The sequence below is a fragment of the Arabidopsis thaliana genome, chromosome 4 (genome assembly GCF_000001735.4).
Source record: "Arabidopsis thaliana chromosome 4, partial sequence".
Lineage (NCBI taxonomy): Eukaryota > Viridiplantae > Streptophyta > Magnoliopsida > Brassicales > Brassicaceae > Arabidopsis > Arabidopsis thaliana.
Window position 1 is genome coordinate 16,212,697 of NC_003075.7, and position 24,667 is coordinate 16,237,363.

At 36.9% G+C, this 24,667-nt stretch overlaps 7 protein-coding genes, 1 long non-coding RNA gene and 1 pseudogene across 13 annotated transcripts; all 9 read right to left on the bottom strand.

Annotated features, from left to right (window-relative positions):
- Positions 1-477: 477 nt before the first annotated feature.
- On the bottom strand, positions 478-3,614 carry AT4G33810 (Glycosyl hydrolase superfamily protein; the record flags this gene model as incomplete). 5 transcript variants are annotated; one of them, NM_001342235.1, is made up of 7 exons in its annotated part: positions 478-993; positions 1,080-1,874; positions 2,183-2,281; positions 2,360-2,529; positions 2,739-2,904; positions 3,019-3,174; positions 3,378-3,614. In NM_001342235.1, 6 exons carry the CDS (start codon positions 3,130-3,132, stop codon positions 628-630), a joined length of 1,710 nt encoding a protein of 569 aa, NP_001329678.1. The 5 variants fall into 5 exon arrangements, with proteins under 5 accessions (NP_001329678.1, NP_001329681.1, NP_001329679.1 ...); NM_001342237.1 differs by having other exon boundaries at positions 494-993; positions 3,019-3,183; positions 3,378-3,601; NM_001342236.1 differs by having other exon boundaries at positions 494-993; positions 3,019-3,601.
- Positions 3,615-3,713: 99 nt separating this feature from the next.
- AT4G08855 lies at positions 3,714-4,106 on the bottom strand. Its single transcript, NR_142235.1, has one exon. It is a non-coding gene; the product is annotated as an other RNA (long non-coding RNA).
- Positions 4,107-4,307: 201 nt separating this feature from the next.
- Positions 4,308-6,829, bottom strand: AT4G33820 (Glycosyl hydrolase superfamily protein). The gene is made up of 6 exons (NM_148395.2): positions 6,706-6,829; positions 6,424-6,589; positions 5,864-6,033; positions 5,683-5,781; positions 4,773-5,567; positions 4,308-4,682 (listed from the first exon to the last, which is right to left on the bottom strand). The coding sequence occupies exons 1-6, from the start codon at positions 6,817-6,819 to the stop codon at positions 4,314-4,316; spliced, it is 1,713 nt and encodes a 570-aa protein (NP_680761.1). The 5' UTR covers positions 6,820-6,829; the 3' UTR covers positions 4,308-4,313.
- Positions 6,830-7,492: 663 nt separating this feature from the next.
- AT4G33830 (Glycosyl hydrolase family 10 protein) lies at positions 7,493-9,985 on the bottom strand. Its single transcript, NM_119540.3, has 6 exons — positions 9,929-9,985; positions 9,689-9,735; positions 9,396-9,615; positions 9,151-9,314; positions 8,146-9,033; positions 7,493-7,987 (listed from the first exon to the last, which is right to left on the bottom strand). Exons 1-6 carry the CDS (start codon positions 9,978-9,980, stop codon positions 7,628-7,630), a joined length of 1,731 nt encoding a protein of 576 aa, NP_195109.2. The 5' UTR covers positions 9,981-9,985; the 3' UTR covers positions 7,493-7,627.
- An 819-nt stretch (positions 9,986-10,804) lies between these two features.
- On the bottom strand, positions 10,805-13,457 carry AT4G33840 (Glycosyl hydrolase family 10 protein). Its single transcript, NM_119541.4, has 6 exons — positions 13,351-13,457; positions 13,024-13,070; positions 12,699-12,918; positions 12,455-12,618; positions 11,450-12,337; positions 10,805-11,360 (listed from the first exon to the last, which is right to left on the bottom strand). The coding sequence occupies exons 1-6, from the start codon at positions 13,397-13,399 to the stop codon at positions 10,998-11,000; spliced, it is 1,731 nt and encodes a 576-aa protein (NP_195110.3). The 5' UTR covers positions 13,400-13,457; the 3' UTR covers positions 10,805-10,997.
- A 922-nt stretch (positions 13,458-14,379) lies between these two features.
- AT4G33850 lies at positions 14,380-16,728 on the bottom strand (annotated as a pseudogene). Its single transcript has 6 exons — positions 16,677-16,728; positions 16,422-16,468; positions 16,110-16,329; positions 15,873-16,036; positions 14,865-15,752; positions 14,380-14,741 (listed from the first exon to the last, which is right to left on the bottom strand).
- Positions 16,729-17,211: 483 nt separating this feature from the next.
- On the bottom strand, positions 17,212-19,669 carry AT4G33860 (Glycosyl hydrolase family 10 protein). The gene is made up of 6 exons (NM_119543.3): positions 19,565-19,669; positions 19,430-19,476; positions 19,122-19,341; positions 18,870-19,033; positions 17,892-18,779; positions 17,212-17,808 (listed from the first exon to the last, which is right to left on the bottom strand). The coding sequence occupies exons 1-6, from the start codon at positions 19,611-19,613 to the stop codon at positions 17,446-17,448; spliced, it is 1,731 nt and encodes a 576-aa protein (NP_195112.2). The 5' UTR covers positions 19,614-19,669; the 3' UTR covers positions 17,212-17,445.
- A 679-nt stretch (positions 19,670-20,348) lies between these two features.
- Positions 20,349-21,577, bottom strand: AT4G33865 (Ribosomal protein S14p/S29e family protein). The gene is made up of 3 exons (NM_119544.4): positions 21,357-21,577; positions 20,807-20,906; positions 20,349-20,707 (listed from the first exon to the last, which is right to left on the bottom strand). The coding sequence occupies exons 1-3, from the start codon at positions 21,416-21,418 to the stop codon at positions 20,699-20,701; spliced, it is 171 nt and encodes a 56-aa protein (NP_567938.1). The 5' UTR covers positions 21,419-21,577; the 3' UTR covers positions 20,349-20,698.
- Positions 21,578-21,822: 245 nt separating this feature from the next.
- AT4G33870 (Peroxidase superfamily protein) lies at positions 21,823-23,796 on the bottom strand (the record flags this gene model as incomplete). Its single annotated transcript, NM_001342239.1, has 4 exons — positions 21,823-22,494; positions 22,626-22,791; positions 22,877-23,065; positions 23,458-23,796. 4 exons carry the CDS (start codon positions 23,794-23,796, stop codon positions 21,974-21,976), a joined length of 1,215 nt encoding a protein of 404 aa, NP_001320128.1. The 3' UTR covers positions 21,823-21,973.
- Positions 23,797-24,667: the final 871 nt, after the last annotated feature.

The following is a 24,667-nucleotide window of genomic DNA, read 5'->3' on the forward strand; positions in this document are numbered from 1 at the left end:
GGATTTGATATGTGAGAAAATTTCATAAATTTTGGAATTGCTTCTCTGATTTGGCACACATGCTCTGTAAGTCCAAATAATTTAAGAAAAAAAAACAAAATTGATTGATTTTATTGAAGGGGTTGTACCGTTCTAATAGCTAGAAAATCAGGCATGCATGTGGGCACGTGTGCACGTAAAAAAGAGAAATACGCAAGGTTCAACAAATTCACACATGTGTGCACGTGCAACAACACGCATTTCGACCAATTTCACACTTTTGCAATTTTAGACTCTTAAATGTGTCACCTTCTGATCCCTCTCTTTTCAATTGCTGATAATTTCTATGCTTTCCCGATTTCGATGTTCTCGTCCTCCATGTGTTCTATTCACTTTTTATCTTCCTTTCATATATACATACATACATACATATTGGTGTGTTTCTTTCAAGAAAAGATCCGGTAGGAAGAAAACACGATTTTATAAAAAATGCTTTACTTCGAACAAATTATGTCTCTTTTAACATTAACACTTCAATATTAGTCTGTAGAAGATGAGTACAAGACGTTATGATTCATGGTAGAAGACTTTTCAAGTTTTATATGATTATTATGAATTTATGAAAATATCACATATTTTTAAAAGAATTCAAGCATTAATTACAACTCTAACCACCTGACGCTGACCCATCTCCTTAGTTACCTCCAAGCTGAAACTGGTTGACATGTTCTTCATCCATGGATGACTTACATTCACATTGTAATGTCCATGCAACAATGAGACCTCTTCTTCATCATTCTCGGAATCCGTCATGAAAATCTTGGGAATCTCTGAAGATTGCTGCCACTCCTTGAGCAACTTGTCAATTACATCTCCTGTTGCAGTGTTGTTGAAGTATTTGTCCGCAAGTGTCAGCTTGTCGAAACCAGACACCTCAGGCCCAGCAAATATTATGATGCCTTTAACCGCAGGATGCGAATACGCTTCCCTCAAAATTTCTTCAATGTATACCTCCTATCAAGCAATTGAAATAGTTAACAAATTTTAATGATTATGATAATGAAGGCTTTCTTGTTAGGCAAGGTAAGATGCTGACAAACCTGATTAGGGCACTTAGGCATATCAACCTCTGTAAGCCAGATAGGCAAACCTAGTGAGCCTAAAGTATCCAATGCAGATCTCATGTAAGCTAAGTTAGGCTGAGTTGGACGAAAGTGACCTTGAGCTCCAATAGCTCCTTTAATGTTCATGTTACCTGGGTAAGCAAGAATCTCCTCCATCTTCTCCTTCACCTTAACCGGCGTCGCGGTAACCTCTACACGGTTCTCTATCGTGTTGTACTCGTTAACGAACATTGTCACATCAGGATCAAGCTTAAAAGCCAAATTGTAGAAACTTGACGAAGCGTTGGCACCAAGCATTTTCTCAAAGTAATCCCAATGCACGTTCTCATTAACCACGTCCCACCCGGTTAACTTCCCTTTGTATCTCGTCATAACCGAGTTTATCCGGTTCAATGTCACATTCATCAAATCGTTTGGATCTTCTATTTTTGGCACCCAAGTTGGCTGCATTAAAGGGTCATCCCACAACACAGTATGACCTCTAACCAATATTCCATTCTCTTCCGCAAATTTTAACATTGAATCAGCTGCCGTGTAGTTCTCGTGACCACGTTCTTTCTCCGTTGTATACCATTTCATTTCATTGGTGAAGGATGTGATTTTAAACCGCGACGCAAACCAATTTCTGTACCCTTCGCTTTGTAGGATCCGGAAATTCATTGCGCAGCCTAATAGGAAAGATGGTTTGGTTTGTTCTATAGATATCACTGCGCCTTTTACCGCAGTTTTGTTCTGATAAGTTACTTCAAATCTCACCTTGCTCTTCCTTATCTGCAATAAACATAAATCATGTAATACCCAAAACAACTGGCCAGACCGGCCTTAAAAAAGCTAGTAGGTGGGCTGGTCAGAATCAGGTCGGGCTAGTTCGGCCATGGCTCTCCGAGCATGGTACATATTGGTACTCTTTTGTATATTGTGTGATGTGATTCGTTGGGTAAAATCAAGACCGAGTTTAACTTAAAAACATTATAGGCCTCAAATGGGCCAAATCAACAATGAATCGGGCTTAATTGAGCCGGCCCATAACAAAACCCTAAAAGGCTAAAACTATACAGATGACAGAAGATCAATGCTACCTTTTCAATTAGTTGGTCTTGTTTCAGTTTCCATTCTTGTTTACTGAACTGTTTCAGGGACACATCGCTTGCAGAAATCTTTGCTTCTTTGTCATCACTCTGCTTCCACATAAAACCGTGGTTGACGCAGTGTTATATATACATATAGGAATAAACATATATAGCTAGTTGTTGTACCTCGAAGAAAATATCTACAGAGCCTGAAACATCTGGCACAATGCCACCTTTAAGCAAAGTCCAACATCTTTTCTTTGCCCTAACTTCACCTCCATGAACAAATCTTCCATTTTCTGTCCTAAACACAACTCCTACTTTCTTATTGTTTCCTTCTCTCAACTTCACCCAAGCTGTACTTCCATTAACAAAGAAACTATGGATGGTCAATGAAACGATTATGTATTACACTGAAATCAGACTGAACACAACTATCAAGATTCAAGAATCTCTGGTTTGAAACAGTAACTTACTAGACAAGAAACCATGAAACGATGATGAATTATATTTATTATATATAAACTAGAGAGTGGGTTGCATGCATGTGGTACATATAAATTACCAGAGAAGCTGTAAATGTTTCCTTCGTGAAGCTGAATTCTCTGTGTCATTTCTCTTATGGATCCACTTCCATCTATTTTCCATTCTTCATCAGAGTCATCTTCGACAGAGCGGCTAAATTGTAATAATCCTTTCGTTTCACTGCTTCGTGGAGGCTTCATTACACACTTCATTCGTATATACCAGAATTTACCAATGTTAGAATGTTTGAATTTAATTACATAAATATATAAAAAATCACTTCTATTTAGTATTTATTGAGGTTTATCAGTTTTGGTTACCTCTGTTTTGAGTGAGTCGCTTGGGGAGAAAGGATCAATTGAAATCCCCGAATGCACAAAACACCAGAGGAGTAAAAGCATGCAGAGGAAGAAGCCATTGTTGATGTTCTTCATGATCCTTCCAGTAAAAACTGAAATATCCCTACAAAACCCAATCTATGAAAGCTTTGGGGTTGTTAGATTCTACTCTGTTATTATACCGAATAGGCTTTATATTGTAGATAACTATGTCTTATTTTCCTATTAAAAATGACTACAAATTCCACAATTCGAAACAAATATGTAAGAACTAACTACATATATAGACTAGTACGGTAAACTTAAAACTAGAACAAGAAGTAAACACGTACGAAATATACCTTTTTACCCCTAAATTGTGTATTAACTACCAAGTGTGTTGGAGATACGAATCCCGCATCTTTAGTGATTATTGTGATATTTATTGTTAGTATTTGACAATCTTTTATTTTAGAAAATTAGATATGATCTTCAGCATATACATGTATGTCTCGACACTATGATGAAATAATCCAGTTATTTAGAAATTTTCTCAACTCTTTTCCTCTGTTATTTTACAACGTGGGTACTAATCCAATAAAAGTACCTAAAGTATGATTCACTCGTAATAGTTAAAGAGGTTATATATGTATTTTGAAATGAAACGCTTGGAAGCAAATATTTTGTTTGGTTGGAGTAAAAGCGACCAAGAAGCAAAAGTATACCATAGCCGTTAAGCAATATATCGACAGGTTTCGTCCTCTACGTTAGAGCATAACCCTCGCGTGCCAAGGTGACAAGCCGTGGGCCGACCGCTAGCCCAGGGACCATTTGCTATTCACTTTTTTAAAATTATAATTTTGTAAGTCATTTAAGAGATACCAATGGATGGTAACAATATTTTTTGCTTTTGATGATACCAATGCATTATGCAGAACGAAATGCAACATACTATTGCCAACATTGTCTGGCTGGTTAACTCGATAGTGGGTGTGGTTGGAATACGAAAGATGATGCTTATACATACACAAATTCATATATATTGAGATGTTTTTTTCATTTGACCCAAAAAAAAAAAAGAGATGTATCATTAAATTTTCTTATATGACGAAATACTTCGATATATTTTTCTCAAGAAGTTGACCATACAGTTTTTTTTTTTAATAGTTTAATAGTAGGCAAACTTTTCTTCCTTTAAGAAGCCGTTTTGATTTATGGATTACAGTAGATGACTTTTCAAGTCTTATTTGAGTATGATAATCTCACTTTTTTTTTTTTTTTTTTTTTTTTTTGTAATTTCAAGCACTAATTACGACTCTAATCACCTGGTCTTGATCCATCTCCTTAGTTACCTCCAAGCTGAAACTGGTGGATAGGTTTGCTATCCATGGATGGCTTACATTCACATTATAATGTCCATGCAACAATGAGACCTCTTCCTCTTCATTATCAGAATCTGCTGTGAAATTCGTTTGAATCTCTGAAGATTTTTGTTGCCACTCCTTGAGCAACTTATCAATTACATCTCCCGTTTGTGTGTTGTTGAAGTCTTTGTCTGCAAGTGTCAGCTTGTCAAAACCAGACACCTCAGGTCCACCAAATATTATGATACCTTTCACCGCAGGATGCGAGTAAGCTTCCCTGAGAATGTCTTCCACGTATTGCGCCTATGGAGCAATCGAATTAGTCAACCAATTTTATGTTTATGATAACGAATAAAAAGACTTTCTTGTTAGCCAAGGTAGTTGATGACAGACCTGATTAGGGCATTTAGGCATATCAACCTCTGTAAGCCAAATAGGCAAACCTAGTGAGCCTAAAGTATCCAATGCAGATCTTATGTAAGCTAAGTTAGGCTGAGTTGGACCAAAGTGACCCTGAGCTCCAATTGCTCCTTTCATGTTCTTGTTTCCTGGATAGGCGAGAATTTCCTCCATCATCTTCTTCACCTTTATCGGCGTCGCAGTAAACTCTTTAGTGTTTTCTATCGTATTGTACTCGTTAACAAACAATCTCACATCAGGATCAATCTTAAAAGCCAGATTGTAGAAACTTGTCGAAGCGTTTGCACCAAGCATTTTCTCAAAGTAATCCCAATGCAGATTCTCGTTAACCACATCCCACCCGGTTAACTTCCCTTTGTATCTCTTCATAACCGAGTTGATCCTGTTCAATGTCACGTTCATCACATCGTTCGGATCTTTTATATTTTTCACCCAACTAGGCTGCATTTTTGGGTTGTCCCATAACACTGTATGACCTCTAACCAATATCCCATTATCTTCCGCAAATTTCAGCATTGAATCGGCTACCGTGTAGTTCTCTTGACCTCGTGCTTTCTCCGTTGCATACCATTTCATTTCATTAGTGAATGAAGTGATTTTGAACCGCGACGCAAACCATTTTCTGTACCCTTGGCTTTGTAGGATCCGGAAATTCATTCCACAGCCTAAGAGAAAAGATGATTTGGTTTGTTTTAGTGATATCACTACGCCTTTTACTGCGGTTTTGTTCTCATAAGTTACTTCAAATCTCACTTTGCTCTTCCTTATCTGCACACATATAGATATAAGAAAATAAGGCTCAAGGCAACCAAAGCATTTTATATGGATTCATTCATCAGAATATGAGATACATGTAAATTTTATATGTAGAGATCATTTCTACCTTTTCAATAAGTTGGTCCTGTTTCAGTTTCCATTCTTCTTTGCTAAACTGTTTTAGCAACACATTGTGTGCAGAGATCTTTGCTCCTCTGTTTTCACTCTGTTTTCGCATTAAAACCACATTAACACAGAGAATATACGTATGTATCTAAACATGTGAGTACACATTTACAGTGTTGTACCTCGAAGAATATATCTACAGGGCCTGAAAAATCTGGTACAATGCCACCTTTAAGCAAAGTCCAACATTCTTGATTTGCCCTAACTTCACCTCCATGAACAAGTCTTCCATTTTCTGTCCTGAACACAACTCCTACTTTCTTGTCGTTTCCTTCTCTCAATTTCACCCAAGCTGTATTTTCCATTAACAAAGATGTATGTTCAATATTCTAGTCCTAGATAAACATAACCGACCTGAACTTAAACCAAACTGAAATTATCATTAAATTGGTTTAAATGATTTTACTTATTTCCATGTCCTGAATCAAGAACCGAACCAAATTTCATTATCGTTGAAATTCATTCGAGTTGATAGAAACTAAATTCAAACGGTACCAAACCAATCTAGATTAGATTCGACTTGATTTTTTATTTATTTTTATTTTGTGTAATATACTTTCTAAACCAAAAAAAACTGGAAAAAACAATTCTACACTGAAAAATACTGAAACCATGAAATGATGATGATGCATTATTGTATAAACTAGAGAATGGGTTGCATGCATGTGGTACATATAGTTACCAGAGAAGCTGTAAATATTTCCTTGGTGAAGCTGAATTCTCTGTGCCATTTCTCTAATGAATCCATTTCCATCAATTTTCCATTCTTCATCAGAGTCATCTTCGAGAGAGCGGCTAAATTGTAATAATCCTTTCGTTTCACTGCTTCGTGGAGGCTTCATCACACACTTCATTCGTATATACCAGAATTTACCAATGTTAGAAAGTCTGAATTTATAAATCTATAAAAAAATCATTTTTGTGATATATCTATTTTATTGAGGTTTTATCAGTTTTGATATACCTCTGTGTTGAGAGAGTGGCTATGGGAGAAAGGATCGATGGAAACCCCTGAATCCACATGGCACCAGAGAAGAAAAATCATGCAGAGGAAGAAGCCATTCTTGATGCTGTTCATCTTCCTTTCAGTTAAAACTGAAATATCCCAACAAAACTTATTATATAAAGCTGAAATATCCCAAAAAAAAAAAAACTTATTATATAAAGCTTTAGGTACTTGTCAGATTCTACTGTATTCTTATACTGAAAATAGGCTTTATACTTAATACAAATATTTTCTTTTCCTATGGGAAACGACTATAAAATACACAATTGCCAAGAACTACATAGACTTCAATACGGTCAATATAAATCGTACACCTACCATTCAAGTTACAACAATATCCTAAAATATTTTTAAAAGACCAAAAAAAAAAATGGATTATAGTCACTTTTTACCAAATGATAGATATGTAGATTCTGCTGATTATTTATTCATTAAAAAGGAGATGTTTCATCTAATATGAAGAAATAAAATTTCCCAACAATTCTTCAACAATGCTTGACCAATGACCACAAATCAGTTAGTCTTTATTTTGTCATCTAATACATTAAATTGTTTGCTAAATAAATTATTATTTTAATGTCTAAACTTTTCATAATGCTTATATGTAAGTGGTTTGATTAGTTTCCAAAACATACGCATTTGATCAACCTCCCTGCGAGTTTGACAATTAATGTTGGGTCAATATTATCAAAAAAAGCTAGAGAACGTTCAATATTATTGATAATAAATCCATTAGTATATATTAAGGAAACCAACCCAAAGATGCTCACGAAAGTTACCTCTCACACAAGTATAATTCAAAACAGACTATATATCTGCCACAACTTTTCACTAAGAATCAGACTACTCATATACATAAAGTAGTTGTAAACTTAGCGCCTCAAACACGAAAGACAAAAGTTGATGGTTGGGTATGTAAAGAGGAGTCATCAGAAGTCAACGTAAAGTTGTGTGAAACGCTTGAATTGGTGAGAGGATGAGAAATATTGAGATCATAGTCACCATGAAAGAGTGAAGCTTCAAAGAATCCATCAGCATCGGTGACTTCAGTAGTTTGGCTGCGTAGCCCTCCCCATTCACGTATAAGCTTGTCCACAACATCTCCAGTTGGTAGATTCTTGAAGTTTCCATCGGTGAGGCACATGTGGTAGCAATTTGGTGCATAAGCTGTCCACGTCACCATTCCTTTCACATGCGGATGCGCATGTCCCTCTCTTAGGACTTGCTCAAAATACTTGGCCTGCAAGAAATGAATATTAGACTCGTTCCAAGTGCTCAAAACCTCAAGAATATATATATTTATATGGATGAAAAAAAGAGAATTCGAGACCAGATATTGTGGGAAAAAGATGGACCTGAGATTTTTATAGCCTACTTTTATAAAAGAATATGAATTACCTGATCACTGGAAGGAGCTTTAACGTCGATCTCAGTGAGCCAAATAGGCAAACCAGTGGCACCAAGAGTATCAAGAGCTGATCTCATATACGGAATGTTAGGAGTGCTGAAATGAGACTCAAGACCGATCCCCAATGGAATGTTTCCGCGAACCCGAATAGATTGAAGCTCCCTAAGCTTCTCCAAATACTTCGCTGGACTCGCTTTCAGATCTGTAGGGTCCTCTAATGTATAGAATTCATTCATAAACATTGTTGTGCTTGGATCAATGGCATGTGCCATCGCGAAGATGTTATTAGAGGCGTTAGGACCAAACTTGCTCTCAAAGAAGGAGTGATGGAGATTCTCATTCACAACATCCCAACCGGCAAGCTGGCCTTTGTATCGCGAGACCACCGAGAAAACCCTTCGTTTTACTGCATTGTATAGATCGTTACGTGACAGAGAAGTAACCCATTTAGATTGATACTTAGGGTGGTCCCATACAACATTGTGTCCACGTACAGCAATGCCATGCTGGTTGAAGAATCTCAACATTGCGTCCGCGACTGTGTAATTCTCTATGCCTCTTACAGATTCTGTGCTGTACCATTTCATCTCGTTTTCGAATGTAGTCACGGTGAATCTTTGAGTGAACCAGTTTTGGTATGCTTGATTCCCAAGTATGTTCTGTGCTACAGCGCTCCCGAATGGGAATCCGAGTCGCTTCTGTTCTATGGTAATGGATGCGTTTGGTATCTTCTCGCCTTTGTTATTGACGACTCTGATTCTGACAGGACCTTTTCTTGAATTGTCAATGCTCTGCTCCTGGTGAGCGTTCCATTCGTCTTGTGTGAATGGTTGCAAAGAGACACTATCAACCCAAATCTCAACTGTTGTGTCCTCGCTCTACACATGAACAATGAAATATGAATCATCATATATATGTTGAGAAAGAGCAGCTTGCAAAATGCAGACATGTAGACAAACAATGGAGAAAATGCGTATGTTTGTGTATAGATATACCTCGACGAAGAGTTCAGCAGGACCAGATTCATCAACAGTGAGGCCACCTTTCAGCATGGACCAACATTTGGATTCAGCAACAACCGAACCGGCATGCTTATATTCACCATTCTTCTTGAAAACGGCACTCACAGGAGCTTTTCCTGTGCTTACTTGTAACCAAGCTACAAGTATAACATAAAATACATCAGATGATAGTTTTAGAGAGTGTGCTCCAAGAAACAAAAACACGGAATTATTTTTACCAGAGAATGTGTAGAGAATTCCTTTTTCCAAGTAAACCTTCTGTGAGACGCTGTCAGAAGATTGATTTCTCTGTGTGGCAACAACAAACTTATTGCCTCCAAATTCTCTGAAATTGACTTTTGCATTTTCGAACTGTGACCAGCCTTGGGAACCATTTTGCATATCAGGATTCACGATGATCCCTCCATTGTACTGTGGTTTATAAGGAATCTCTAGACACTGCACCAAGACAAAAAGAGAATCAGAACAAAGTTTCCAACGAACATGTCTGAATGAACAGAGCATTGCTTGCCTCTATTGTTGCCGAGTAGTCATAAGGGACGAGAATTTCTTCACACCCTGCAAACATTTTCATAGAAAAATATTGGAGAAACTCTTTTTTTCCCATTGATAACTACGTAATAAAAAATTCAAAAGGGGTTTCCTTTGAAAAACATGAAATGCGAGAGAAAAAATAATAATCATATAGGACATTTTAGATAACGACAAGAGTATAGCTATAGTAAAATCAAAGAATAAGATGGAGAATAACTTGATAGAGAAAGACAGCAGAAAGCAAGAGGCAGCAGTAGTAGAAGCTTCATTGCAGAACTAAAGAATCACTTATTTTTAGTGATGATTAATGTTTTCCAATAATATATACTTTTTATGGTCTTGGTATATTTATTTCATTAACAAAAAAGTATCTTGACTATAATTTATTTTTGGGAAAGTTTTACCATATTTGTTTTCAGAAAAAAAGAAGATATTAACCTCCGTTTACATCTGCATATTAACTCTTGGGAAAATCTCATTTTTTGCGCGGAGGCCAAATATGGAAAGAAAATGCCATCAATAGCTTAAATTCTAGTCAATAGTCAACAGATACGTTTGGTCAGAGTTAAAACAAAAAAAGGCAACACTATAATTTTTTTGTATCACCTTAAATATTATTTTGTTTATCTTTTAATTGACTTTTTTTATTACTTTTGTAAACGATTTTATTTTATATTGTAAAATTATATAGAAGATGGCTGTTTCCATTGATATTCCGGCGTACACCACATAAAAAATCTGATGGAATCTTACATTTTCTACGAATTTGGCCAAACTTCCTGCGTTTTGACAGTAAATATTGGTCAAAACTACAAGTTTGTATTGAAATATTTCCCTAATATGTTCTCCCTGGGTGTTTTTTTTAGGAAAAATGATGTTTTATACAATGTATATTTTTTGTTAAAGGATTAATTAATATCTTCATTTTATAGAATTGTTTTTATATAATGCAAGTATATTCCACAATAGCAAAAATCAATAAACAAATGAATGATATATGAATTAGCTTTGGAAAAATGAATAATTTTACTATTTTAATTAACTCGAATAAAGAAAATGTAATGATTCAAGAGCTCAAAATACTTGACGAAATAGTTAAAGGAAGTTCAATATCATTGATAATTTTATTACAATATCACGGCTTAATTAAAGTATAAGAAACCAACCCAACGATGCTCATGGATATCCCATGGGAGTTTCCTCACACAAAGTTATAATGGAAAACACACTAATCTGCCAATAAGAATCAAACTACTCAAATACAAAGTAGTTGTAAACTTAGCTTCTCAAACACGAAAGACATATAGAGATGGTTGTTTCTGTGAGGAGTCGTCATCGGAAGTCAACGTAAAGTTGTAAGAAGCCTTTGAATTGGTGAGAGGATGGGATATACGGAGATCATAGTCACCATGAAAGAGTGGAGCTTCAAATAACCCATTAGCATCAGTGACACCTGTGGTTTGGCTGCGAAGCCCTCCCCATTCACGTAAAAGCTTGTCCACGACGTCTCCAGTGGGTAGGTTCTTAAAGTTTCCATCGGTGAGGCACATTCGGTAGCAACCTGATGGAGAATAACCTGTCCACATCACCATTCCATTCACTTTCGGATGTGCATGGCCTTCCCTTAGAACTTGCTCGAAATAGTTGGCCTGCAAGAAAAACAAAACATCAGAGAAGGAAATGAAAATTCTGAAATGATGATTTTTTTCCTACTTGTATAAGAGAATAATTAAGTTACCCGGACATTGGGAGGCGCATCAACGTCAATCTCAGTGAGCCAAATAGGCAAACCAGTGGCACCAAAAGTATCAAGAGCTGATCTCATATACGGAATGTTAGGAGTGCTGAAATGAGACTCAAGACCTATCGCTAACGGAATCTTTCCGGCAACCCGAATAGATTGAAGCTCCCTAAGCTTTCCCAAATACCTTGCTGGACTAGAAGTTAAATCCTTAGGTTGCTCTAACGTATTATATTCATTCATGAACATTGGTGTCCTTGGATCGACGGCATGGGCCATTGTGTAGGTGTTATAAGAGGCTTTAGGACCGAACTTGCTCTCAAAGAAGGAGAAATGAAGATTCTCATTCACAACATCCCAACCCAAAAGCTGTCCTTTGTATCGCGAGACAACCGAGTAAACCCTTCGTTTCACAGCGTTGTAGAGGTCGTTACCAGACAGAGAATTCACCCATCCAGGTTGGTACTTAGGATCATCCCATAAAACATTGTGCCCACGTACAGCAATCCCGTGGCTCTTGAAGAAACTTAACATCGCGTCAGCTGTCGAGTAATCCTCTTGCCCTCTTATTCTTTCTGTGCTGTACCATTTCATCTCGTTCCCGAAAGTTGTCACGGTAAATCTTTGAGTGAACCAGTTTTGGTATGCTTGATTCCCAAGTATGTTGTTTTCTACCGCGCACCCGAATGGGTATCCGAGTTTCTTCTGTTCTATGGATATGGTTGCATTAGGTATCGTCTCGCCTTTGTTATTCATGACTCTGATTCTCACGGTACCTTTTCTTACTTTGCCAATGCTCTGTTCGTGGTGAGAGTTCCACTCTTCTTGTGTGAAAGGTTGCAAAGAGACGCTATCAACCCAAATCTCAACCATTGTGTTCTCGCTCTACACATGAAAAAGGGATAATGGATCACCATATATAGGTGTATAAAGTAGCTTGCAAAATGCAGAAATGTAGACAAACAATGGAGACAATGAGTATGTTTGTGTACAGAGATATACCTCGAAGAAGAGTTCAGCAGGACCAGATTCATCAACAGTGAGACCACCTTTCAGCATGGACCAACATTTGGATTCAGCAACAACCGAACCGGCATGCTTATATTCACCATTCTTCTTGAAAACAGCGCTCACGGGAGATTTTCCTATGCTCACTTGTAACCAAGCTACAAGTATAACATAAAATACATCAGATGAAGTTATAAAGAGTGCGCTTCAAGAAACACAAATTCAAAATTGTTTTTACCAGAGAAAGTGTAGAGAATTCCTTTTTCCAAGTACACCTTCTGCGAGATGCTGTCAGAAGATTGATTCCTTTGTGTGGCAACAACAAACTTATTGCCTCCAAATTCTCTGAAATCGACTTTGGCGTTTCCAAACTGTGACCAGCCTTGTGAACCATTTTGCAAGTCAGGATTCACGATGATCCCTCCATTGTACTGTGGTTTATAAGGGTTCTCTAGACACTGCACCAAGACAAAAAATGTAATCAGAATTTCAAATGACCATGTCTTAATGAACATTAAAAAAAAAAAAAAAAAAAATGTCTGAACGAACAGAGCATTGCTTACCTCTATTGTTGCCGAGTAATCATAAGGGACGGATTGTTCTTCACACCCTGAAAAGTGTAAACGTTTACACGTAAAAAAAAAAACATTAGAATTTCTTTTCCCCGGCCCGTTGAAAATATAACAGAGAAAAAGATTCAAAAAGTTTTCTTGTGGACTAACAGAAAAAGATAAATTATGGGGAAAATAACTAGAACCTTTTCTCAAGACACTTTAACATATGAACAAGAATATAGTAAAATAAAATCATTTTAGACAAAAAAAAAATCGTTTATCAAAAGAAGAAGAAAAAAAAAGAAAGTAAAATCATAGGATAAGATGGAGAACAACTTGATAGAGATAGACAGCAGAAGGCAAGCAGCAACAGTAGAAGCTTCATTGCAGGATTTTTTTTTTTTTTTTTTTATTGTGGTAAACAAGAATCACAAGTTTTGCTGATGATTAAGGGGTTTCTGATATATATTGTACATTTTTAGGTAACAATTAACAAAATAAATAAATATTGACTATACTTTTATGAAACTTTTACCACACGTTTTTTTTTTTTCTTCCACCACACTTTGTCTTCAAACAAGAAATTGTCACACGTGTTCATTATCCGTTAACAGAAAAAGCAGCATATCAAATCTAGGAAAAACTCTCAAATAATATCCTTTATTGCACGGAGGCCAAATATGGAAAGCAAATGTAGTCAATAGTCAATAGATATGTCTGTTCAAACTTCAAATATAATGCAAGTAAATAAAATACGTAAATCATATCCTAAAATTTTCAAAAAACCTAAATGTTACCCAAATATTGCTTCCATTAATATTCCGGTTTCAACCACACAAAAAAATTCGTATGGTCGAACTTCCAGCAAATTTGACATAAATATTGGGTCAAAAATATAAGTTATTTCGCTCCATTAATATTTTTCTGTTTCTTTGTTTGTTTTGATGAAAATTGATGTTATACTATGTCAGCACACCTTAATAATAAAAATAATAAAATTAAATGAATGATATTTTATTTTTATTTTGGTCGGAACTAAATGAATGATATTTGAAATAGCTTTAGAAAAGTACAAAAATTAATCTCAAGCAAAGTTTAACTAAAGAAAATTTAAATGATTCAATAGCTCCATTTCCAAAGATTCAACGAAATAGTTAAGAGGAAGTTCATTTTTTTTTTTAATTAGAGGAAGTTCACTATTATGATCATTCTATTACAATATCAAAGCTTAAAGACTTAAACTATAAAAACCAACCTAACGATCTCATGGTCATGGATAGGATATCCCATGGGAGTTTCTTCACACTGTCTGCTGCCACTAAGAGTCAAACTACTCAAATACAAAGTAGTTATAAACTTATCGTCTCAAACACGAAAGACAAAAAGAGATGGTTGGGTCTGTGAGGAGGAGTCATCAGAAATCAACTTAAGGCATTGAGAAACGCTTGAATTAGTGAGAGGATGAGAAATATTGAGATCATAGTCACCATGAAAAAGTGAAGCTTCATAGAACCCATTAGCATCAGTTACACCTGTTGTTTGGCTGCGAAGTCCTCCCCATTCACGTAGCAACATGTCCACACATCTCCAGTGGGTAGGTTTCTGAAGTTTCCATCGGTGAGGCACATTCGGTAGCAACCTGATGGTGAATAACCTCCCCACACAACCATTCCTTTCACCTGCGGATGCGCATGGCCATCCCTTAGAACTTGCTCGAAGTACTTGGCCTACAAGAAACTCAAACATTAGACAAGTTACAAATGCTCAAAACTCCAAATCAATAGGGTTGGATAAACGGGAATTCGAAAATTGTGACTTTTGCCCTACTTGTATAAGAGGATATGAATTACCTGGACACTGGGAGGAGCTTCAACGTCAATCTCAGTTAGCCAAATAAGCAAACCGGTGGCAGCAAGAATATCAAGAGCTGATCTCATGTACGGAATGTTAGGAGTCTTGAAATGAGACTCAAGACCAATCGCTAACCGAATATACCCGGAAATCCGAATAGATTGAAGCTCCTTAAGCATTTGTAAATACCTTGCTGGAGTAGAAACTGGATCCCTAGGTTCCTCTAATGTATTGAATTCATTTATAAACAGTGTTGCCCTTGGATCGATGGCATGCGTTATCTCCTAGATGTCATAAGAAGCTTTAGGACCCATCTTGTTCTCAAAGAAGGAGAAATGGAGATTCTCATTCACAACGTCCCAACCCGCAAGCTGGCCTTTATATCGCGAGACCACCGAGAAAACCCTTCGTTTTACAGCGTTGTAGAGGTCGTTACCAGACAGAGAATTCACCCATCCAGGTTGATACTTAGGATCATCCCATAAAACATTGTGGCCACGTACAGCAACCCCATGCTGCTTGAAGAATCGCAACATCGCGTCAGCCGTTGAGTAATCCTCTTTGCCTCTTACAACTTCTGTGCTGTACCATTTCATTTCGTTTGCAAAAGTCGTCACTGTGAACCTTTGAGTGAACCAGTTTTCGTATGCTTGATTCCCAAGTATGTTCTTTTCTACTTCGCACCCGAATGGGAATCCTAGTCTTTTTTGTTGGATGGAAATTGTTGCATTTGGTATTGGCTGGCCTTCGCTGTCAACGGCTCTGATCCTCACGGCTCCTTTTCTCGCCTTGTAAATGCTCTGCTCTTGGTGAAAGTTCCACTCTTTTTGTGTGAATGGTTGCAACGAGACGCTATCCACCCAAATTTCAACCATTGTGTCATCGCTCTACACATGACCAGGGAAATAAGAATTGTCATAGGTAAAATTTAAAGCAGCTTGCAAAATTCATAAACGCAGACAAACAATGGAGAGGAGGACCAGGAGTATGTTTGTGTATAAACATACCTCGAAGTAGAGTTCAGCAGGACCAGATTCATCAACAGTGAGACCACCTTTGAGCATAGACCAACATTTGGATTCAGCAACAACCGAACCGGCATTCTTATATTCACCGTTCTTCTTGAAAATAGCTCTCACAGGAGCTTTTCCTTCGCTTACTTGTAACCAAGCTACAAGAATAGTAATAAAAAAATCAAATGAATTCTGAAGAGTATGCTCCAAGAAACACGAAATTATGTTTACCAGAGAAAGTGTAGAGAAGTTCCTTTTCCAAATAAACTGTTTGTGAGACGCTGTCAAAAGATTGATTCCTCTGTCTGGCAACAACATAGTGATTGTCACCAAATTCTCTGAATTCGACTTTGGCGTTTCCGAATTTTGACCAGCCTTGTGAACCATTTTGTAGCTCAGGATTCACGATGATTCCTCCATTGTACTGTGGTTTATAAGGGTTCTCTAAACACTACACCAACAAAATAAAAAAAATTAATAAGAACAAGATCACTTTCCAACGAACATGTATGAAGAAAGACTAATAAACAGAGAATTGCTTGCCTCTATTGTTGCCGAGTAATCATAAGGTACGAACGTTTCTTCACACCCTAGAATCGTTGTCATACAAAAATTAATTCACTTTTTTCATTGGTAATAACAGCTAGATTCAAAAGTTGTTTTCGCATTAGTTACAATCAGAAAATATATATATGGCAAAGAAAATCAGAACTTGAGATTCAAAAAGAATGAAAATCATAACTTTATAGTAGATTTAACATAATAACAAGAATATCGTAAGATAAGATGGAGAACAACTTGATAGACAGAGACCGCAGATGGCAAGAAGAAGAAGCAGAAGTAGCTTCATTGCGGAACTAAACAAATTGTGTTGCTGATGATGATTATAAGGATCTCCAATATATTCTACTTATATATTATGGTCTAGATATGTTTAATTAACAAACAAAATCTTCAACATAGTTTACTTTACTTTATGAAATTTTAGCATCATGGTTTTGGAAAATTAGTCAATTAATATATCGTCCATTAACCGTTAATAGAAACAGCATTACTAGATCTAGGAAAGTTTGCAACGACTATCCTTTTTGCGCGGGGGCCAAATATGTAAACCCTAAATCCACAAAAATTCTCAAATCCGCAAAAACCCTAGTAAAGATTTAGCACTTAAGCAAATGAAACTTGAATATTTACCTCCAAGCTTGTTGATACTTTATGCTTCTCTCCGAAACCACAACAGATCGCGATAGTTGAGAGAAGTAACCTAATGAACTTAGCAACACCTCTAGTTGAAGCTTCCGAGAATTCATAAATCGATCGACATTCCAAAGTAGTTAGAGAAAGTTAAATTCAATGTTATTGATAAAAGTCATTACAATACAGAGGCTTAAACATTTGAGAACCCAACAAATTGGTGCTCATGATAAAGCCTTTGGTGGTTTCCAGAGATACGGCTATAAATATGTACCATGTCTAGAATAATAACAAAACAGACTATTTGCCACCATTCTTGACTAAAGAATCAAACTAGCTAGCTCAATTATAAAGTAGTTTTATACTTGGCTTCTTAAACACGAAAGACAAAAGAAGATGGTTGATTCTGTGAGGAAGAGACATCAGAAGTCAGCTTAAAGCTGTGAGAAGCTTTTGAATTGGTGAGAGGATGAGCAATCTTGAGATCGTAGTCACCATGGAAGAGAGAAGCTTCAAAGTATCCATCAGCATCAGTGACACCTGTGGTTTGTCTGCGGAAGCCTCCCCATTCATGGAGAAGTTTGTCCACAACGTCACCAGTGGGTACGTTCTTGAAGTTTCCATCGGTTAGGCACATTCGGTAGCAACCTGATGGAGAATAACCTGACCACGTCACTATTCCTTTCACTTGCGGATGTGCGTGGCCTTCCCTTAGGACCTGCTCAAAATACTTGGCCTGCAAGAAAACTCAACATTAGACATATAGATAAGAAGTGCTCATAAGAACCAGAACAGTAGCCGGTGGAGGATATGAATTACTTGGACATTTGGAGGAGCTTCGACGTCAACCTCAGTAAGCCATATAGGCAAACCAGTAGCGGCAAGAGTGTCAAGAGCTGATCTCATGTACGGAATGTTAGGAGTCTTGAAATGAGACTCGAGACCGATCCCTAGAGATATGTTACCACAAACTCGGATAGATCTAATCTCCCTAAGCTTCTGTAAATACCTTGCTAGACTAGAATCTGAATCGCTTGATTCCTCTAACGTATTGTATTCATTCATAAACATGGTTGTCGTAGGATCAAAAGCTTGCGCCATCTTAAAGATGTTATATGAGGCTTTAGGACCCATCTTGTCCTCAAAGTAGGAGAAATGGAGATTCTCATTCACAACGTCCCAACCCGCAAGCTGGCCTTTGTATCGTGAGACCACCGAGAAAACCCTTCGTTTCACAGCGTTGTAGAGGTCGTTACCAGACAGAGCATTCACCCATTTAGGTTGGTACTTAGGATCATTCCATAAAATATTGTGGCCACGTACAGCAACCCCATGCTGCTTGAAGAATCGCAACATCGCGTCAGCCGTTGAATAGTCCTCTTTGCCTCTTACAACTTCTGTGCTGTACCATTTCATCTCGTTCGCGAAAGTTGTCACTGTAAATCTTTGAGTGAACCAGTTTTGGTATGCTTTGTTCCCAAGAATGTTCTTTTCTACCTCGCACCCGAATGGGAATCCGAGTTTCCTCTGTTCAATGGAAATGGTTGCTTTCGGTATTGGCTCGCCTTTGCTGTTCACGGCTCTGATTCTCACGGTTCTCTTTCTCTCCTTCTGAATGCTTTGTTCATGGTGAGAGTTCCACTCTTCTTGCGTGAATGGTTGCAACGAGACGCTATCAACCCAAATCTCAACAGTTGTGTCTTCACTCTACACATGAACAATGAAACAGGACTAAGCATGGCTGAAAAATAAATTCACGGAACGCAGAAACTGGCAACAATTCACAGAAAAATATACCTCAAAATAGAGTTCGGCAGGACCAGATTCATCAACAGTGAGACCACCCTTAAGCATGGACCAGCATTTGGATTCAGCAACAACCGAACCAGCAAGCTTATATTCACCATTCTTCTTGAAAACTGCTTTCACAGGAGCCTTTCCTTTACTTACTTGTAACCAAGCTACGAGGAACACAAAATACATCAGATTAGAATTGGAACAAAATCTTAAAGAGTGTGGTGCAAGGAACACAATCAGAATTATTTTTACCAGAGAAAGTGTAGAGAAGTCCCTTTTCCAAATAAACCTTCTGTGAGACACTATCAAAAGGTTGTTTCCTGTCTCGTGCAACAAAAAAATTATGGTTTCCAATTTTTCTGAAATCGACTTTCGCGTTTCCGAATGGTGTCCAGCCTAGGGTGCCATCTCGTACGTCAGGGCTGACGATGATTCCTCCATTGTACTGTGGTTTTAAAGGTATCTCTAGACACTGCACCAAAACAAACAGAGTAATTATAACAACAAGAATTACAACGAACATTCTCTAAGGTCAGGTAAATAGACAGAGCAATTGCTACCTCGATGGTTGCAGAATAATCATACGGCACGACTTTTGATTCACACCCTGCAAATGTTTTCAGACAAAAACATTATATATACTCTTTTTTCCTTCAAACAAAAGTGAGAAAACATTAACGAGAATGAAGAACAACTTGATAGAGAAAGGCTGCAGAGGACAACAAGCAGCAGCAAACGCTTCATTGTGGAATCAAAAGAAGAAACCGATGATGATGAAGGAGATGTAAATTCCTTCGTATATCTTGTTGTATGAATTTTCCAGTGATAAATAGTGGAAATCTTTACTATTCTTGATAATCGCGATGTATTAATTGAACTAAAAGAAGTTTTTACTTTTAGACGTTAAAAAATAAACTTTACTATTCTTGATATGTATATTAACTATTATGAACTTGTTACCATCGTAGTTTTGGAAAACAAAATTCAAGATATAACCATAACTATAGATAGAAGCATATTAACCTTCAGAACAAAACTTCTCACAACTATCATCCTTTTACAGATGCAAGATATAAGAAACAAATACACAAACATAGTAAGAAAAAAATAATAGTACTTAAAACGATAAAGCTCCCAAAAGAAATACACACTAACCAATCTAACAGGTAACAGCAAAACCAAAGCTATTGTTTGACATTATGAAGATAAAAAAAAAATACAAAACACAAAACCATAAAATAGCGATGTCTATCATAATTAGTAATCGTCATGCTTTGACATAATTTCATCAATAAAAAGGAGTGCGCCTTATTTGAGATACAAAAATTGGAAAAAGTAGTCTCTTATTTTTTATATAAAATGAAATTATATCTGTGTGCTTTAAGCATTGAATATATTGTTAACGTAAAATAAAGATGACAAAATCAAAATAGGAAATATCCAATTCATTTAGTACATATACTAAGAAAACCTAGAAGTACACGCTACTGATGAAAGTTAACATAATTTCAAGCATGCATAAGAAGATATAAAGAGACCACCAATTCGATAGAATCTGTAGTGGCCAAATACTGTAAGAAACATATCATTCATCTACCACTTCCAGGTGAGTTTTAACAATTTTCAGTTACATTCAATAGGGATTTCTTCTAATCAATTAAGCAAATATATCTGATAAACTTATAAGCAATAGTAGAACAAAGTAACTTGTAGATTCAACAGCACAAAAACATAATCAAATTAGTTCAATGTCGATAAATCGATTACAAGTTCAACGCAAAGTTTAAAACTCAAAAGACATGATGCTCCTGTGTGAACAACATCGATCATCAACGGTACTGCAAAGAAAAGGGCAAAACAAAACCAGAGCAATGAATAATCTATCCAAGAGCTTGAAAAAATGGCAATGAAGACTGATAAATCATAAAAGTATTTACCTTAATGAATCCGATTTCCTTGGCGTTGCTACGGAAACACTGTCTGCAGCAGTTGAGACCATACTTCCTGATTAGCCCATGGGAGTTTCCACACACACGGCTACAAAACAAATACATGAATGTTTAAGATGCTCCAAATCAACACAACTATTAACAGTAATCCATATATTTATTCACAAAACAATGTTTTAACGTAAACTAAAGTAAAAAATGGAATGAAGAAATCTAACAAGTCAACTCAAACAGAGCGGAGGAACATATCAATTTTCTATCCCATGGAAACTATTAAGATTAATACAAGATCTTCATGGATAAAGTGTTCTGCTTTACACACCTAAACCACCACACTTAACTATCCCTAAGCAAAATTTCACATCAAAAGTTTCACATAATCAATAAGGATCAGGTTCAGATAAAAAATCTTCCTATGTTGAAAATCTTTCGAATGATAAACATGATAAAAGTTCTTAGGCAATCCCAATTTCTCTAAACTAAACAGAATTTTTATTTTAAAAGAAAAGAAAGCCGAGAGATGAGAAAAAGATAGTACCATAAGCGAGAACCAGGACCGTATTTCTTAGGATGAGAATTCCAGACGTTGGAGTGACCCATGATTGTCGACTGCTCTCTGCTAACAGCTCAAAGCGATTAGATCAAGAAGACGAAATATGTGCGGCTCGAGAGAGAGAGCTATATAACCAAATTTGTAAACCCTAGTTATTTGTGGTCTTCAAATATATATGGGCCTTATATATATGGGCCTAAACACAAGTAGACTAGCCCATTCTCAACACTAACTCTGCCACATCTTCCTTATATTATTGAACGTTATATACCAAGCTTGTCATTTTTCTACCTAATTTAACACTAACTCATACGTTTAAGCATGCCTACCATTTTCTGCCGTCAATAATATAACAGAGCCTGCCCTTTTTTGGCACAAACCAAAGTGACATTTTCCTATCAAAATTTGATAAATGAGGTCAGAGCCAAAAAATGTAGTAGAAAAATTGGTGATGGTTATCATACACAATGAGGGATTGAACTCTCAACTTATTTATCAGCCTTCTGAAATCAAACTCAAAATCCTCAATTCAGTTACTACATATATTCGAAAACAAAATCAAATCTTATCAACAGGAGTCCGCTAAAGTGGTAAAAGAGAGATCAGTTCCTGGGGAGGGCCTTTGAGCAGCTTGTTCTCACTTGTCCTAGAGGACCAGTCAAGACATTATAGCTTGAAAGTTTCATCATTGACATAGCAAATTCTCTGCGGAACAACAACGGATCAGAAGCATATGCCCTCACCCACATCTCAGTCACTTCACTACCCATTAGTTGCTGGTCAGAAGACATCAACCCTTTATTCTGCATTAGTCTTCGGAAGTATCGTGTTCCAAAATTTTCATCACCTCCTTCATTGTTGTAGCTCAAGTCGATCACTTCATCATTCCTGTTTCCTGAGCTCATACCGTAGCTGTTTTCGGAATCTGATGCAGGTAAGGACGGTGGTAAACCAATGTCAGGGGGAGCAGATGGAGATGAAGTCGAGACAGAGAAGGGGCATTTCGTTTTCAGTTCTTGGAGGAACCCTGGATTGAGTTCAGGATCAGGCTTCCCGGTTGCTGAGAAGTTGTAGAGGCGGTTCTTAAAAAATGTGCAATGCGTGATGCCAATGCTGTGTGCTCCTGCATTAAGATCATTCAGAAGAAAAGAATCATGTCACAAAGAGAGCCACTCCCAAGAAGTGATATACCCCAATACGGAGAAGATTTAGCTAAACAAAGAGAGATGCTGACATCTAAAAGTGAGAAATTACCGAATAAGCTGACGGTTTCTCTCTCGTTGAATCCTCTGAAAGAAAAACGTTGAAGAATCACCGACAGAGTAGCGTCTGGTGCAGGAAGCTCGTGTTCTGCAAAATCCCTGTAGGCTGCTGCACTATCCTTCCTTCCAGTTTCTAGGGGATAGAATGGACCACCAGCCTGATAGTTTCAAAGACATGATCAAGCGTTGCAGCACTATTAACATGCACAAACCAGAAGAGAGAGTGAGAGAGGGGAAATTTACAACTAGGACGGCTTCTCTAGCTGCCAATACAAGTAGGTCAGCACAGGAAACAACTCCGGGACAGACATTCTCTAGCTCAGACTTAACGGCGTCAATCACATCAAACCCTTTCAAGGATAGGTTTGGAGATGCATCTTTCTCAGAAGTATGTGCTTCATCTGCGTCTAGAAGGACTGATGCATCACATCCCTGCAGCAAAAACACAGTTCCCCAAATAGCATCATGAGCAAACTACAAGAAGTGCTAAAGAAAACATAGAATTTGATATTAAAAACTGAGCAAATCTGAGGATCAAACAAATAACTTGTGCATATCCGTATTTGATTCACAAAGTATGCTAATAACATCAAATCTGAGTATCAAACACATGAGTTCTGCATATCCGTAGCCAAGATTGAGAGATTCACACTTAAAAATCTACTGACCAAGCATAATTACACTAACAGAGATGAATTCAAATCCGATACAGAGACATCACAATCAAACATTCCCGAAACAAGATCCCAAACAATCTTCCATAGATCTAGCTTAGCGAAATCAAAATTACAAGAAAGGGAAAGCCAGAAATCAGAAAATCTGACCTCGATGAAGCAATCGTGAAAGAGGAGACGGATAATAGGCGGAGCTACGCTGGGTGTGACATTGTAGATATCTCTGATAGCTTTCGCGATGATTTTCTCGGCGGTAGGGCAAGATTCACGGTAGTAATCGTAGTGGAGGTAAGATCGATCGATATCTTCAGCGATTGACATGTACATGAATTCGTCGTCGAAGGGAGATTTCTCGGAAACCTTAACTCCGGTACGAGTTCCCGGTGAATCGTACGCGAAACGAAATTCGACGTTAATCGCGAAGTAGATGCTGAGAGCGATAACGGAGCAAGTAAGTAAAGCGAACTTGTAGTCTCCGAGGAACCTCATCCTCTTCTCTTCTTCTCTCCTTCTTCTGATCTAGTTCGTCTGGGATTGTAATTTGTTAACACTCGAGAAGTGAGAAATTGGAGATGATGAAAGAAGCGGGAAATCTAAACGAAATTACCAATTTGCCCTTGCTCCTCAATTAGTCGGTTCGGCAATTTGTTACAGACGGTTAAGTTGTTTCGTATATTTTTTTGGTTACAGATATTTTTTTCCCAAATAAAGAGTTATATTTTTTTAATAACAAAGCAACAAAAAAAAGTACTAGTTAATATTAGAGGTTTTTTTTTTAATTTTTTTGTTTAAGTACAATCACTTTCACCTTTAGTCTATAGGATCAGTCAAAACATTTCTAGAATTTCACGAGCTTATGATTCAACAATTGAACCAAACGATGAAGGGTCTAGATTCTAGAAATCAAAAGAGAAAATTGGTTAAAGCATTATAGTCATGAAGGTGATCACATATAGTTTGTAACTTTGTATTGATGATGTTAATCTTTGGTGTACTTGTCTCCTACATCACGATTGGAGTATACTGTGAACTAGTTGGTTGGTCCAATAAAAGTTTTAAACACACAACTAAAAGAAAAAAAGTATTAAGAAAAAGTAGTGTATATATAATTTGTTTCTTATGAATTTGGAAGGTTTTGACAATAAAAAATAAAAAAAATTGGAAGGTTTTTTTATTAGCTGTCATTTCGATAAATAATGTTGATTGATTCTTGTAATTATAAATTATATCGAATTGAGTATATTTTAGTGAAAACTTATACTTGAGCGTATTTATTCCAAAGTTTTAATTATATAAAGAGAAACAATATGAGAAAGGTACAAAGGGAGAAACAGTCGCCGTTTATGGGCTTTGGCGCAAA